Source organism: Amblyomma mixtum, chromosome 2 (assembly GCF_055824585.1).
Source record: "Amblyomma mixtum isolate Tamu chromosome 2, ASM5582458v1, whole genome shotgun sequence".
NCBI lineage: Eukaryota > Metazoa > Arthropoda > Arachnida > Ixodida > Ixodidae > Amblyomma > Amblyomma mixtum.
In genome coordinates, this window is record NC_143013.1 from 205223645 (window position 1) to 205240320 (window position 16676).

At 50.3% G+C, this 16676-nt stretch overlaps 1 protein-coding gene across 1 annotated transcript; it reads left to right on the forward strand.

The window, feature by feature from the left end:
* The first annotated feature begins 5979 nt into the window (after positions 1 to 5979).
* On the forward strand, positions 5980 to 9399 carry LOC149362314 (uncharacterized). Its single transcript, XM_089569694.1, is given in 4 exon segments — positions 5980 to 6110; positions 6915 to 7232; positions 8319 to 8507; positions 9217 to 9399. Coding segments are annotated over 3 exon segments (513 nt in total). The 5' UTR covers positions 5980 to 6110; positions 6915 to 7091.
* Positions 9400 to 16676: the final 7277 nt, after the last annotated feature.

Genomic DNA, 16676 nt, shown 5'->3' on the forward strand with positions numbered 1-16676 from the left:
TAACCTTCAAATCGTTCTAGGCTACCTAAAAGTGCGATTGAGGTTTCCACTGACACAGGGAGCCAGGTATGCGCCATTCCTTGCCTTAGAATCACTGGTTTCCAAACATGACGCTGGTTTAAGAAAAGGAAACGCACACAACTGCCTTGAAAATCTGGAATGTTCTGCGTGGTGATGTTGATCATGGAGATATGCAGAAATTTTAATGCTTTATTGATACTTTGTGTCGCCTGCGCCTAACTTGACGCTATGAAGTATCAAATTTAATTGCGTTCTATTGCATTGTACTGCCCCGCCACGTTGGCTCAGTGGTTATGGTGCTCGGCTGCTGACGCGAAAGACGCGGGTTCGATCCCGGCCGCGGCGACTGAATTTCGATGGAGGCGAAATTCTAGAGGCCCGTGTACTGTGCGATGTTAGTGCACGTTAAAGAGGCCCAGGTGGTGGAAATTTCCGAAGCCCTTCAGTACGGCGTCCCTCACAGCCTGAGTCGCTTTAGGCTGTTGAGCCCTAATGAACCAAGCCAAACTTATTGCATCGCATTGCTTTTCTTTCCGGTAACGACCCTCATGCGAAGAGTAACAGCATCAGTGAATACAATTCAACGTGTGCAAACACGACAAACAGGCACGCGTTTCTAAATGAGACTGTGGCGCTTTCTGCGTAAGTTTGGGCGGGTTTCGTGCGGTGAGCTAGTAAAACACCCATTTCTCTTCTTTGTGTACATTGTTGCAGCAGAGGCTGCATGGACGTGTCCGGATCAGGAACGATGCGGCCGGAGACGGAGTAGCAAGAGCCGCAGTGTGCTGAGGGAGACGCTACAGCTTATTTTACGTATTTACAGCAGTAAAGTTCCGCACGTGAGAGCACGGGAGGAGAGCGGAGGGGTACGCACGCACTAAACAGGCGTCCGGCTACTTAATTAAAGTTCGATATTTAGCTTTCTATCTCGGGAAATGTAGCTCATTGAGGACTGCCCAATGAGCGGGTCACTCGCTGTGTCTCGCGGTGGTGCCCACAGCAGGAGAGGCGTGATGCGTGCCTTCTAGCTGCGTTTTTTGTGGCGATGATGCCACGGTTACGCAGCAGTTCTAGTATTGACGGGGATTCTCGGCCAATTCAAGCAGACTGCGCTGAAGCCGTGCTTTCACCACTGTGAACTTGGAACTCCATTTCGGGGAAGGTTACCACCTCCGAGGACGACGTATCCCTCTGTCCGCAGCTACCCGTGCGAAAAGACGGCTGGCCTCTGTTGCCTTCGCCTGCCCTCCCTGTTCTCAGTACGGAAAAGATGGGGACTGTTTTTCCCCGAAGGATCCTCTCTGCTGTCACTGCAGCCGCTATGGCTACGCCGGGAATAGATGCAGCGCCGACGCCTCTTCTCTGACTTATCCGTCAGACCGCGGAACAGCCCGCGTGCCAATCTGCTCTTGCTTGAGGTAAGTCCCAGATGATAGCAGCATGGATTCCGAACGAGATAGCTGTGAGGTCAGTCAGTTTAGTCGCTGCGTGTATGTTGGTTTTCATACACTATGTATGTCTTGGCTGTACGGTTGTGACAAGTTATTTAAAGTTGACGAGTCTGTTGCCTGCAATGATTGTATGTCGTCCATTCATCCCCTTCCAGAAGAAGCTGTTTACTAAAACCTCTGCCGTGAAACTTATAATTAATAGAGAGTTTTTGGATAGCGTCGTGGCGAATAGGGTGACCCTATCTGCATGCGCTTAGCGTTAGGGGAACGGGTTCACATTTTCTGTCTATAGAATAGGGTCGCGGATGGTCGCTTTGCGTTGCTTGAAGGCAGCGCCATGACGGCGGGAAAGAGAAGCTTTCAGAGCAAATAAGTTAATATATATGTTGTACATTTTTCACTGTCTAAACAAAACGACGCGCGAACTGTTTCAGTTACCAATTACTAATTAGGAAAAGCGAAAAATGATGCAAATATTTTTTTATAATGCGGACATGTTCAATCCGAGCCAAGACTATTCACACAGGAAGAGTAGAAGTAGTAATGTTTTTTTATTAATATTTTGCATTGAATATGGAAGGTAAAAGAATTTTTTCTACCCCGGCATCTGCTATCGCTGCTGGAAGCACCTGAGCTGGGGCAGCGGAAATAAAGGATAGCAGGCAGTGAGTAGAAGTGAAAAGAAAGAGGGGAGGGGATAGTAGAAAGGACAGGGGGAGGAGTACACTGAAAATAAATATATTTACATATATACATGATAAATATAAATATATACAGGTCTCACGTGCGGGAAGGTCTGGTAAAAACTTGCAAACGTGTTTGTGGAGATCAGTAGTTCGAACCTCCCGCGCTTTCTGACGTCAGTCGACGCGTACTCGCTAAGCCTAGCAGCTCAGTAAACACGGAAGCAATCTGAAAATTCGGCGTGTTTTATCGTTAAAATTTGGTTGTTCGGGCAACTTCAGCCAAAGCGAAAGTCTCGTGCGCCTTTAGTTTGATGTGAGCGTGAGCCACAGAGTAGCGGCAACGACGAATCGGCGATGAAGCGAGAGGGCCCGCTTCGGCGGGCGCCGCCATGTTGTCCCAACGTAAAGCGGCTTAGGGGCGCAAGGGGCGCACGCTATTTCGCCGATTTAGCGTTAGCATCGCCCGCTCACCCAAACACCCAAGGGCCGATAGCGTTCTGCGCATGCGCAGTAGCATCCCGTTATTCCCCTATGACCCAAAGCGATAGGGTGACCCTATACTAAAACTCGCTATTGACGAAGAAACTGAAAGTTTTAATGCTCCATAGGCTCTATCTATCTGTCGGCTCGTGGAAGAAGCTTCTCAGACAGCATCGGGTTACAGGCTCAAATTTATTCGTTCACGTCATCGTCCGAATCAAAAGACCCCTTCATCCTTACGTGCTACATGGTTAAATACCCTTCATATTTAATGCCCACCAATAAGGGTCTGAGGTTCAGCCCCGGGGCGGCGACGCCCGCCCTCCGGCAGTATTCTTTCTTTCCATCGCAGATGGCTGCAAATCAACATTTTTCTACACACCCTCGCCAGTCAGGTGACACCGTCACATAGCTGGTCCTCATCTGCGTATTCTCCAATCCTGGGAAGAGTTCGCCTCGCCCTCGCTGCTGTCATCAACGACGCCGGCACCGCTGCCGTCTCCCCCAAGATCGGGCACGAACCTTTGCGTATTGCATTCGCGCAAGGACGTCAGTGTTGGAGCTTCACCAATTTCCGCCACATAGAGCAAGCCAGGAGTAGCACAACTGCTAAGCCAGCGGCCTTCACCCATGGCACCCATCCGGGTCCCCGCCTTGCACACGGGTGAAGGGGGATAATCGAACTGCGTGGCACCAGGGCTAATTTCTTTAGAATTTCTTTAGACAGTGAACTTGCCGCCACCACATGCAAATGGCTTGTCACTGCCTCCGAACGCTGCTGCTGTTTCGCTCGCACGAGCGCGTCTCGTCGCCACGTCCTCTGCTGGCCGGCCGTACCCGAGGGGGAATGTTTATTACTGATGTTCTCCCCTTGTACCAAGGCTGGCTCCAGGAATCTGCTCATTCCCGGTCCTCAGACAACCTTGCGAGAGCGTAATACTGAAGGAAAAAGAATCTGTGTTGTTTCACTGAATATCAGTAACTCCGTATTTGCTCGCAGTTTTGTTGAAGTCGGCGTAAAAATGAGTGTGACATTTAGGCATGTTTTGTTGTTTCGTGCTGATCCGCCTGCTTGTAAAAACTTTGTAAACGTTGAAGACGCTTCCGCAGATTTAGGGCAGTCACATCGAAGGGGTTGATGCTCTTGTGATAGAAGAGGAAGATGAAGGAATCCGAGGAAGCAGCACTGACATGGCAGGAGCCAACAAATATGCAAGAATCCAGAGTGACTACCACTGCGCCCGTGGGGTCGGACACCGGCGGTCGCAGCACATCAGTGGTTGCCGCCGCCCTCGCCCTTGCAGCGCTGGCAGGCGTCGCTTACCTGGTGCTGGCCCACCACAGGGCCCGAGACGAGCGCCTGACGCGTGGAAACGCCGCCTCTTGGAGACAAGCGTAAGCAGAAAATGGGGCATCCTCAGTGGATCACCTTATTCCCATCAGGATGTATTTTGTGGACAGCGGGATTGGTCGCCCGCTATCCGTGTTTATTGTCCGTTGTAGCCACACAGAATTCGCTGCCATAATTCATGCTCTGCGATGCTAGTGCTCTTTAGAGAATCCCAGAGGGTTAAACTGTTCCGGTGTCCGCCGCTCCTGCACCTCTCAGCATAGCTCGCATGCATGTAAACGACACAAACTAAACCAAAACACTCGGAATACCATCTTTCTTAATGTATCTGCTTTAATCATTGAACGGCACTCTTGATGTGGTGACATCTGCCGTCACCATACGCCTGCATATAAAAAATAATCTTGGCTACTGGTTCATGTTCGCTTATGAGGTTAAAAATTGCTCTTCCTTCAAAATTTGAGTCTTCCTGCTTACGCAAAAAATTCCGTTCCTAGCTATAGTCGCTAAAGCTAGGATTCTCGCTTATAACACCAAAAATCTTTGGCTCCTTCCATTCATTTGTCAATCCAATGCTGGATTCAGTTGATGATTCTGGACTGCAAAGTCGTCAAGTGGGCCTGCTTGCACACATTTCTTTTTTTTTCTTGTGTTTTGTACAGCTGGCCTCCGAGCTGCGTTGCCGGGGTGCCATGCGTCCATGGAGATAGCTTTTGTATGTCGTTGTGCGCTGGGACTGGGCGCCTTCGGAGAGGCAGCCCCTGCGTTGAACATTCGTCTTTCTATATGTTTGTTTCCGCAGGTGAACTCCGACTTTGCCTGAAGCGAGCATGACTGTACTCATTTCTTGTTTCGGTTTTGTTCTTGCATTGACATTGCGGGCCGCCTTACGTCTACGTAGATGGCATTTTGTGGAAGATTCAGCGTGCGGGGCTCCAGACACCTGCGGCGAACCACCCATCTGGTCCGTTAGGTGTCTGGTTTTTCTTTTCTGTTGTTCAGCGGACCTAGAGCCACTCCTTGCAAATTCCACGAGTCTCCGCCGGAATGTTTTGCTAACATTGCGGGCCGGGGCCCCTAAGCTTCGGCATCCCAGCCGTCTGCAGTTTGTATTCGCCGAAACCGCGGGAACGTGAAATCTGCGGTAGTTGAGGTCGGAGCTCAGAAGGAGACGGACGTCCTGCCGCATGCTCGCTTGGACGACGGACTGTCCGAAGTTTAGATGCTGTCGAACTCAGTTGTCTTATATGATGCTGTCGCCCTTCTAATTGCGTTGTACTTTTTTCCTTAAATCAAGTCATTTAATTAAATAAGTTCTCAGTTTAATCCGGCCCATTCAGAAGGTTCATTTGGCGAATCGGGGGGGCGGGACCTACAAAGAAGAAAAAAAGAAGAGCACCAGCAACTACCACCATGAAGATAAGAGCGATACAAAACTTTTTACTTGGACTATGTTCGATTAGACGATTGTAAATATCTGCTGTCCTTCCCCCATTCCGCTACTCCTGCGGGCTATTACGATACGCTGAGAACCATGTGCCCCTAAAAGTAAGGATAAGTTTCTTGAGCGGCGAGGTAACTGATATATGACGTCGTGTTTATGAACCACCAAAATGTGCGGCAACCTTGAATTTTCGTGCGAGAGGTGAGCGTCCTTCCATGGATACCATCCGCGAATGCGAATTGCCGGCTCCCCCATGTATCAGATTGCAGCTTATCAGCTCGGAAGCAAAGCAACTTGCCCCTTTCCTCCTCCCAATCCGTTTCCCTCCTTTCGTTCCGTGGTCTTGATAAAGGCCCGAAATAAACCGCCGAGGGGACACTTCGTGGGTCGGCGTAGCACCTTGCTGCAATCAGAGCCTGTCGTTTTAACGCATGTTACATGGTGTCAGAAGCGGGATCGAAGCCGCGCCAGAATGGATGTTGTCAAGCCTCCAGAACCGCTACACCTGGAAGGAAACTCACGAAGAAACTGGCAAATGTTCAAGCAAAAACTGGAGCTTTTCTTCACGGCAACGCCTACCACGCCACCCAGGACGGAAGCCGCCAAGACCGCAATCCTTCTCAGTGTCGCTGGGGAAGAGGCCCTCGACGTCTATAACAACTTCTCCTTTGCACAAGGTGAGAGTAGTGAAGACTACCATACCGTACTGCGAAAGTTTGAGGAGTACTGTGCTGATGACGGGAACGAGGTGTATGAAAGACACGTTTTTCGCCTTCGCATGCAGGATGAAGGAGAGCCATTTGAGCATTTTCTGCGGCATTTAAAGAAGCAGGCGAAGCTGTGTGAATTTGGCGTGCTGGAAGAATCCATGATACGTGATCAGGTTGTTTTTGGTACTAACGATCCGATGATGAGGGAAAAAATGCTGCGAGAAAAAGACCTAACGTTACAGAAGGCAGAGCAAATGTGTAAAGCGGCCGAGGTGTCAGCGCGGCAGAATGCCGTTTGGTCGAAAGATACCCCGCACGTAGGCTACACCCACAAATCTGAGCAGAAGCGGAAAGCTTTTCGTTGTCGGCAATGCAACAGAATGCATGCAGAGAAGGAGTGCCCGGCGTATGGAAAGACATGCTATACCTCCAAGAAGCCAAACCACTTTGCGGTATGCTGCAAGCGTCGCCCGAGCCGACAGATAGATCAGGTTCAAGAAGATAAGGCAGAGGACGGGTTCGACATTTTAGATATCGGTGTTTGTGGCATCGAAAAAGGGGCCGGTGAGCGGAAACATACGTGGCCACGAAATCAGGTTCAAGGTGGACACAGGTTCGCAAGCGAACATAATTCCTGCGACTGTTTACCGCCGTCTAAAAAAAACTCCGAGCCTCCAACAAAGTACTGCTGTGCTGAAAGCTTACAATGGCAGTGCCATCAAGCATGTCGGTCTCGACACAGAGGTTCTTTTTCTGAACGGTGTGGCGCAGGCGGTGACGTCCTTCGTGGCGAAGAAAGGCCGCCAGGCCATATTAGGACTGCAGGCATGTCAGCAGTTTGGGTTAATTCCAAAAGCTGTGGATTCGGTGAATTGGACTAAGCAAGCACCGGAAAAGGTTTTTCCAGACTTGATACGGGGCACGGGTTGTGTCGAAAGGCGGTACCGGATGGTTCTACGAGCGGATGCTGTTCCAGTCGTGCATCCGGCACGGAGAGTACCTCTGGCTCTCAAGGAGCCTCTCAGACAAGAGCTGGAGCGCAAGGGAAAGTCTTCCGTCATCAAGAAGGTGGATGAACCCACAGAATGGGTAAGTCCTTTGGTTATAGCGCGTAAAAAGAATGGACCGCTTCGTGTCTGCATGGATCCGAGAGAGATCAACAAAAACATAAAGCGCGAGCACTACCCCATGCCAACAAGGGAAGAGATTGAGGCAGAGCTTTCGGGTACGAAGTATTTTTCCCGCCTGGATGCGAACGCAGGCTTCCATCAAATCCCAGTGGACGAAGCTACATCTCGAGTGTGCACGTTTGCGACCCCGTTCGGACGCTACCGCTTTCTTCGTCTTCCCTTTGGTATTTCATCAGCAAGCGAAGTTTTTCAAAAAACGTTAACAGAAATTTTCGAGGGATTGGCAGGCGTCCGCATATTCATTGACGACATTCTAGTGTGGGTGACAGTGAGCAGCAGCTTAACGAGCGCTTGCATGCCGTACTGAAGCGGGCAGAACAAGCGGGGCTGACATTTAACCTGCAGAAGTGTGTTTTTGGATCGAAAGAAATTGAATTTTTGGGCGACGTAATAGGTGAGCATGGCATAAGCCCGAGTCGCAGCTTAGTTGACAGTGTCCTGTCGCTGTCGGTCCCGAGAGATAAGCATGCGGTGCGCAGAATGATGGCCGTTGTTAACTACTTCAGAAAGTACGTCCCGTCCCTTAGTGATAAGACAGTCCTGCTGCGGAGCCTCGTAAAAGAAAATGTCATGTTTGAATGGATGGCCGCGCATGAGCGGGAGTGGGCAGAGATCTGCAACGCATTAACAAGCCCTCCGTTACTCGCTCTTTTTGACGAAGCGAAAGAAACAAAGATTACGGCGGACGCTTCGGGGACTGGTTTAGGCGCTGCGCTACTTCAACGACATGGCAGTGACTGGCGCCCAGTGACGTACGCATCAAGGACCCTAACAGATTGCGAAACACGCTACTCTCAAATTGAAAAGGAAACGCTTGGGATAGTGTTCGCATGCGAAAAGTTCCACCATTTTGTTTATGGCCGAAAGATCCTGATCGAACTGACCATAGACCCCTGCTTGCCATTTCACAGAAAGCATTGGAGACATGCCACCACGATTGCAGCGTTTTTTTATTAGGCTTCTATAGTATGACCATACTTTGCAGTTCGTGCCTGGCAAAGACTTGTTGCTGGCGGATATGCTGTCGCGGGCACCGGTGGCAACCCAGTTGTCGAGTGCGTCATGGAAAACAGACGGCGACGTGCATGCAATGCAGGTCGTTTCCAGCATCGTAAGCACACCGATGAAAGTGCAGCTGGAAAAGGAGTGCAGCAAAGACCCGTACTTAAGCGAGGTGTGAAAGCGAATTTCGCAGGGTGCGGCCATCGACGGTGAGCTCAAGCCATTTGCAGGAGAGCTGTCCGTGGTGGACGGAATACTGCTGAAGGGCTGTAAAGTCGTCATACACAAAGCTATGAGAGAAGAAATCCTTCAACGAGTTCACGAGGGGCACCTCGGATTGAACACATGCAGGGCCAGAGCACGGAGATTGGTATTCTGGCCTGGGCTGAACAGTGCTATTGATGCGCCCGTTCGGGGGTGTGGTACTTGCCAAAAGTATGCATACAAGCAGCAGGGTGAACCTATCCTCATGCATTCTACCCCCGATAGGCCGTGGCATCGCGTAGGAATTGACCTCTTTTAGTTCGGAGGCGCCTCCTATGTGGTAGTATATGACGCCCACTCGAATTTCCCTGAAGTGGAGCAGCTAAGAGGCACAACGGCAAAAGAGGCCACAGGGAAAATATTCGCTATTTTCTCGCGCCACGGCATCCCTGTAGAAGTTTGTACAGACAATGGGCCCCAGTTCGCATCGAGAGAGTTTCGTCTCTTGGCGCAAAAGTGTGACTTTCACCACATCACATCGAGTCCTGAATTCCCGAGGTCTAATGGTTTAGCGGAAAAGGGGGTTAAAATAGTCAAGCGCATCCTTAAGAAGACCAATGAGTCGCGCAGTGACTTTTGGCTGGGTCTGTTATCGTATCGCTCTTCTCCCCTGGAAGATGGCCGTTCTCCTGGCGAACTGCTACAAGGCAGGCACCTCCGTAGTTCCCTGCCTCTGTACAACGAGCAGCCGAGTGTCGCAGTGCTGAAGCATCGGCAGTCCTCGGTAGGCAAGGTACTGTCACCACTCAAGGAAGGAATTTCAGTTCGTGTCCGAGGCGACAACTGGGCACGCACGGTGACGGTAGTCCAGAAAGCAGCACCGAGGTCGTACGTGGTGGACACGGAGGACCAGCGGCTCCTGAGACGGAACAGGCAACACCTACTACCCATTCCCCAAAAAGTCGGCAGCCCTGCAAAACGGTCTCAAGGAAGTGAAGACCAGATTATCGACAGCCGTGGGGGAAACGCGGACACGGACCAACAACATATGGTGGATCCGACACCCGTAACCCACGGATCAAGCCGGGATGCAGCCAGCCCGCAAAGGCCTAGACCAAGCACGGTGGATCACACTACTCCGACGCCTGGCACAGATCATACAGTCAACTCGCCAAGCCTACGAAGATCAACCAGGCAACGTGCGAACCTCGAAGGCTTCATTATGACAGCCACTTTCAACAAGTTCTATAGTTTTTTATTGGGAAGAGAAGATGTATCAGATTGCAGCTTATCAGCTCGGAAGCAAAGCAACTTGCCCCTTTCCTCCTCCCAATCCGTTTCCCTCCTTTCGTTCCGTGTTCTTGATAAACGCCCGAAATAAACCGCCGAGGGGACACTTCGTGGGTCGGCGTAGCACCTTGCTGCAATGAGAGCCTGTCTTTTTAACGCATGTTACACCCCACACAGCCACCAACCACACTCTGAAGATTGTACGGACGGCGAAAGGCTTACCCATATACCATAAGACAGCTCAGCAGCGTGCTCAGGCACGTGTTGCTTATAGCGGTAACACTTGGTTCGAGAAAAGATGATGCCGGAATTTGAGTAGCATTGCCATTGTGATCGCGCGTGCTCACATGCTGCCTGTCTCGAGAGAGGAGTTGCGGAAAACGCAGCTGTGCTGTCTTACAGACAAGCTTTTAGTGCTTTGTACATATCAGTAGCGGGTTCTCGATCGAGTGTACGAGGCGGAAGAGTGTGAGGGAAGCATGATCAGAACGGCCGTTTCTTTTTACACTGTCTGAACTGGGGAAAAAAGTGACACGAGCACTGAGCCTTCTGATTGTTGTCGGGTGTATATAAGCCTTTGATTTTCACTTCTCCTATCGTGTCGATCAGGTGGTGTCGTCAGGAGTGCACCCTTTCTGGCCCCGTGATGAAAGGATCCCAGACACACTTAGCCAGATGAATTGGGTTGGCATGTGGGCCGTACGGGGAGCACTCTGGAGCACGTGCTTAAATGGCCTGTGTAGTCAATCAACTCAGGTGGACCTTCCAGTGGGATGCAGTAGCGTTATTGTCACCCCTTTGCCCCGACGGCGAGCCAGAACTGTGGCAGTGTACCGTTTCTTTGTTTCTTTCGCAGGACTATATCGGTGAATGCCACAACGAACGCCGCCATCGAGGACGAGTCCGAGCAAGGAACCGAGACGGACACTCCCGACAGCGACTGGATCCCAGCGGAAGAGGAAGCCAGGAAGTTGCTCGCGTCTTCCGCGGTGGCTTCTCTCCCGAGGAAGCGGCGTCGGTCAGCGTGATGCCGAGGCGCAGCAGCACGCCGGAAACCCCATTTTCGGACCCTGACTGCTGACATGGACAGGCGTGGTGTTCCGACCCAGCACTTGTCTCCCGCACTTTCTGTGGTCTGCATTTCTAATTATCGCACTGGCAGTTTACGATTGGAGCTTGTGAAAAATTCAACTCGCTTAGCGCGTTAATCCAGATGCAATTCTGAGGAGGACTGATTGATACCCAGACGTTCATATCTCTATCAAACGTTTCTATATTAATTGTCGCTATGGTCACCCCTCAGAATTTCTCACCCTTACTTGCACTCAACACTGCTGATCACAATAAAAAGCGATATGTGGAATGGCGCTTAGACTGTAATTATACTTTCGAGCTTCAGGCTGAAAAAATATTACGTGCCCAGTCACCTATTGTTTGAACTGCATGTTTTCGACTGGCATGTACAACCTGAAAGTGCTGGGGCATTCATTTCTTCTTTAAGAAGTCACCTCCTCAGAAGTAGCGTTACAGGAACTCTTAAAGTTCATTGAACTTGTCAGACTTCTGCGAAGTCAAATGTGCTAGTTCGCTACAATTCCTTGCATATCACAGCTTTACAATCATTACGTACCAATTATGCAGAATCAGCCAAGTAGTGCATATAGACACGAGGGTATTTGGAACTAGCGCTCAAAGTGAGTTGTTTCACGGTTTCGCGTTGCTTTACGGTATCATATGTTATAACTTCGGTTTCGCTTCTATTTAAGTAATCATCGTTATGCGGCTATATAAGAACACGCTGCGCATAAGAAAGGGGTCGCTGTTAGAGTTTTTAGGGGCTTCATGCGGCGACTTTTGGTGGCGTCACGTGTTTTCCCGGGAATTTAAATCGAGGGGGGGGGGGGGGGGGGGGGCTTTAAATATTTTGAGAGTGTGGGGAGAATAGAGGAGAATCGGTAGTCATTTTTCAATTTTTGGTAGTCATCAGTAAAAAAAAAGCTTTGTTACGATAAGGGGGTGCCTTCTTAAAAACAAGGCAGGATGAACACCCCATGCCCCCTCGTCCTAAGTGGCGTGTAGGGCAATCACTGGGTGGTATGGCTGTTGGGCTGTCAGCTTGTCACGACCAATTGGTGAGGAGGACTGCACAGTGGATTGCCATACTGGCAACGAGCGTTTTTGCTGGCCTGAAAAGTGGCCGTATTTTATCAGGATTCATTTTGCGGCATAACCACTGTCCTCATCCTTAGCCTAATTTCTATAACCGTTTCCCGACATCATAAACACTCCCAACCTATTTCAAGGGTTAATTAGGGAGTCTTCCGGGGCCCACTTCCACGGCAGTGGTTTCGATTAGTAGGTTAATCCCGAATATTTTATGTTTCCAGCTTCAGGTCTGTGAAAGTTCAATAGTCCTCCTTTTGGCGGATTAATTTATCATCACTATTGGCTTTATGCCCGTTGTACGAAGTGGTGGGGCGGGCTATCCGCACCGGAAATATAACGTTGGCTTCTCCCTTCTTACCGCCTCCTGCCGTTTTGCTGACGTCAGGCGAGCCAGCCGTACTATGGCCGGCGATGAAAGCACGCCTAGAACTTTTCGGATGTGGCTGGTGGTGTCGCGCAGCATTGTCTCTGCCTCGGGCAGCACCCAGTCCCACAGTTCTGCGGACTCGCTACGCCTGACACATATTTCATGACGGCCAACAGATTCATCATGCGGCTCTGTTTCTTCTGTAGTGACAATTTTCCGGTGCGACATTTCAGGCTTCGCATGACTGCCGCCTGCAACTGTTGCAGCGCAGTTGACAGCATGCTACGCGACCAGCTTTTTCAAGTAGGCACTTCACGACAAGTTCTGAAATATCATTGTACAAAGACACCAGCCTGACGCTCCAACATCACATAGCTATCGGAAAGTCGATAGAAGCAGCTCAGAGCTAGGGGTTATGGCTCTGGTCACTCCAACAGCCATATTTGTTAAACTTGACAAAGTGAAACTTAAAAAAGGGGCTTCTAACGGCGGCGCAGACTTTCGGAACATGGCAAAGAATTGAGGCAATTTGCAGGGAAAGTCTACGTTCGCCGGCATCTTGCCTCGCTTATTACGTGAAATGCTTCTCGACACGAAAATTAATTCGCTCCTGCGGAAAAGTTTCTCATTTCGCAGTGGTCTGAAAATCGTGAAAACAGCGGTATTACCTCGGCGAAGGAGCGTGCGGTTATACGATATAGAATGAGGGCGGAGGGTCAACCTAGCGGCGAACTACTCGTAGAAATTAGTCACTGTAGCATGAAATTTCTCGCGAAGGCTCTGCAGAGCCGATCGGATCGGTAGAACACATAAGCGGCTGCGAGCTGCCGCCGATAGAACCAGTGGGGCAGGAGACGTCCATGACCCTGTACGCATGCTTGTCTGAGGATAACTCTAGGGTGAGAACGAGCACCACACGTAGCGAAGAATGCAAACGCTGATGGAAACATGGAGCAAGGGATGGTCGGAAGTGGCAGCCTTGTCGCCCAGGAGCTTTCTGAGGGGCACAAAAAATGCGTAGGTTTGCCGTTCTGTAGCTCTTGGGAAGAAATGACCTGTAGCAGCCTGCAGCTGTGTGATGCCGCACTTCGCTAGGGCAGCTTTAACCAAAATGCGCTGTGGCACAAGGTATCTTTCTGTACACAGGGCGGTGTCAAAGACCCATTTTCCAAGCACTTCAGCCCCGAGATACCAAACACCGGGTCAGGGGAACGCTTGCGCCAATCGTATCACCGGTGGATACCTGGCTGCACTGGGCATCGAAACCGAACTCCCCGAATGCGAGGGGGATGCTCTAGGTCACCGCTGCGGTACTTCAATTAAGTCGCCCATGAGGCGAAGGGTGCCGACCGTGGCGGCGCTAAGATGCGCTCACATACTTCTATGGTGATCTGTGGTGGCAGCTAGGAATGCGGCGAAGTGGTTAAGCTTCTGTTTCTGCGAGTAGGTTAGGCGGGGGAAAATCTGCTTGCTACTTGAGCTATCCATTCTTGGGGATCCACCTGGCAGAACGGAGACAGGCGCATCGTCAGAGGGTCCCTCACCAGGCTAGTCGCTGGAGAAGGCTCCACTGTAAATGACGTGTGCAGGCGAAAGGTTGATTGTCTGAGGCCACCAGATTGTGTCGTCGGTAACCATGGCGATGGCCCAAGAAAGGCAGCGGCGATGCTTAATTGGCTATTGTACCGGTGAGTACAATAGCCGAGTTCAATAGTACAAAGTTGCCTTAGGCCTGAAACACCTATTTAGCACCGGTGTGAGATGCAAGCTGAGCTTTGCTGCACACCGCTGTTGTCGGCTACGTGAGGCCGAGGCTGCTGCTACAGATAAACGGGGTAACAAGACAAGCAGTCCGCATCGTGGTACAACCGGGAGATTGGCGAAGAACGGAAATTGTATATTCTTGCAAGCGTAATGTCGCAACCCCAGATACATTGTAGTGTCTTTGAGCAAAGAGAGAGAGAGTACAAGGTATTATGGCCAACGATGACGGAGGATGGCACGCTGAAACAACTGAGTGCGGTATTTTGTAATTTCTGAAGTCACTAATACTAATAAGCATTCTCGCACAGTGATTAATAAATCCCCTCCGATAGCCAAAGTAGGCGGCCTGCATAAGCAATCATGTGATTTTGCTCGCATTGCTGGTGAGAAGTTGTGGAGCCAGAGCTAGGACATGCAAGCCTAGAAAGTGTTAGGTCTCGACTGCTTTACTGCGCTGCTGGGTGGGCTTGGCTCAGGCCGAGCGAAGCGAATGGACGCGGCAGCTCCAATGCCATGGCCGATCGCTTTGATGCGTTGTTTCGTTTGACCTGGAGCGTTGAAGTGAGCCAAGACTGCTGGAGGGGTGCGGAGAAATAAGCTCAAAAAGTTCCAGCTTTTTATCGCCCCGATCAAAAAGGGACGTCTATCTTCATTACGCTGTCGGAGAGGGAACGTAAATGCTACCGGCGGAATTAAGAGCAATGTTGGTGCGCACTGGGGATTTTCTCGACATTTTCGGTCACTGGTGGCATCTGTCAAGCGGGTGTCCTGCTTCGTTATAAATCTCGAGCATCCGCGGCGTGCTCACGTAATCGCCTTGCCTGGCTGTTAGTCACAGACATGGGCGCCATATTCATGGTAGATTTACAGTGGTAGCGCTGCTTGAGTTCAAAACACGGCGGCTCATGGTGCGAAGCCAGCGTGGTCTTCGAAGGGTGAGTATAACTATACAACGACGTTATAACTAAAAAAAATACCGCGATGTCATAACCACGTGTTTTTTGGCGGAAAAAATAAACTTACCCATCTACTGTTCTGTGTACACTCTCGGCTGTTTTGTTGACTCGCACGTTCTCCGCTACTGTAAATGAGGATGATCCGAACCCGAAAACGCACTTTCTTAATCTCTGGGCTCTTCGTCGCTGGGCAGATCAATATGCTTCTCGTAATACCGATGACACTTCAGCTCTTCCAGCCCTTCATGGGGCTATTGCACGTGCGCGGCGCTACTCAAGTGACTTAGAAGACAACGCTAGGCTGCATGGTGTGCCTGCCTCTCCTGTACACAGGGCAATCGACATCTTTGGCGGGTATTTGACGCCATAGACCGCACTTCTCAAGTAGCTGAAAATACCGAAAGCATTCGCATGCCTCTGAATGGGGTTGAAGCTTCATTTGCACAACAGGCAGCCCGTCAGTTTTTCCCACATCATGACTGCGTTTTTACACCTTCTCCCATATTATCGATTTCTGAGACCCCTGATGAGGTTACTACAGATTTTACCATGGCAGAATTGCTGGCCTCCATAAATCGCCTCCAAACAAGCACTGCTCTCGAGTACGACGGCGTACTTAACTCATTGCTTCGCAGTTTGGAAGGCCCTGCTCTACAGTCTCTCCTTGATACATTCAATGAGGTCTGGCATTCTGGAGTTATTTCTGTAGAGTGGAAACATTCTATCGTTGTACCAATACCCAAATCAGGTAAGTCTAGCACTTCGCTTGTCATGATGGCTGGAATCAATAAATGTTATCCAGAATCTGAAATTGGGTTCCGCCCTTAAATTGGAACGGAAGACGGTCTGGCTATTTTGGCCGCGGTCGTACTTAACCATTTTCCCCATAGTCATGTTGTTCGCACGGTGATCGATACTGGCAGCCCAAAGGCATATGACAGCGTCCTTCACTGTATAATTCTTGGCACCTTTCAAGATCTCGGTCTTCCGCATCGGTTTTTCCTCCCAGTTCATTCATTTTTAACAAGCAGAACCTTGAGTGTACACGTCCATGGGAAGCCTTTCGGTCACTTCACCTCCAACCGCGGTGTACCCGAGGCCTCCGTCCTCGCCCCCACATTATTTAACGTAACTTTTATACCTCTTGTCCGAGCCCTGGAAAAAATTCCTTCTGAACGCGTCCTTGCGTATACCGACGACATAACTTTGTGGTCCTGCCAACCAGATGCGTCTCAGCAACAGTCGGCGCTGGGTGCCTTCACATCACGAGTACCCCCTTTGGGTATGGTCATATCGTGTAATAAATCATGTTTCATTCGCATTGGAAACAGATGTGGCTTACGGAAAGGAGCCCCTTTTACCTTCATGGTAGATAAGTCTCAGGTTCCTCAAGTAGAAAGTATGCGTGTTTTAGGTCTTCTACATCATTCATCTGAGCCTCTCAGTGGCTGATCGCGACCCGTAAATCGGCTCACGCTACACTCGGTCTGATTAGACGCATAGCTGTGCGCTGTGGCGGAGCGCCTTTTGATATTGTCCGTCAGCTCGTGCGCTCCATCCTTCAGCCGCGGATAGTGTAGCAGGCCCAATTTCA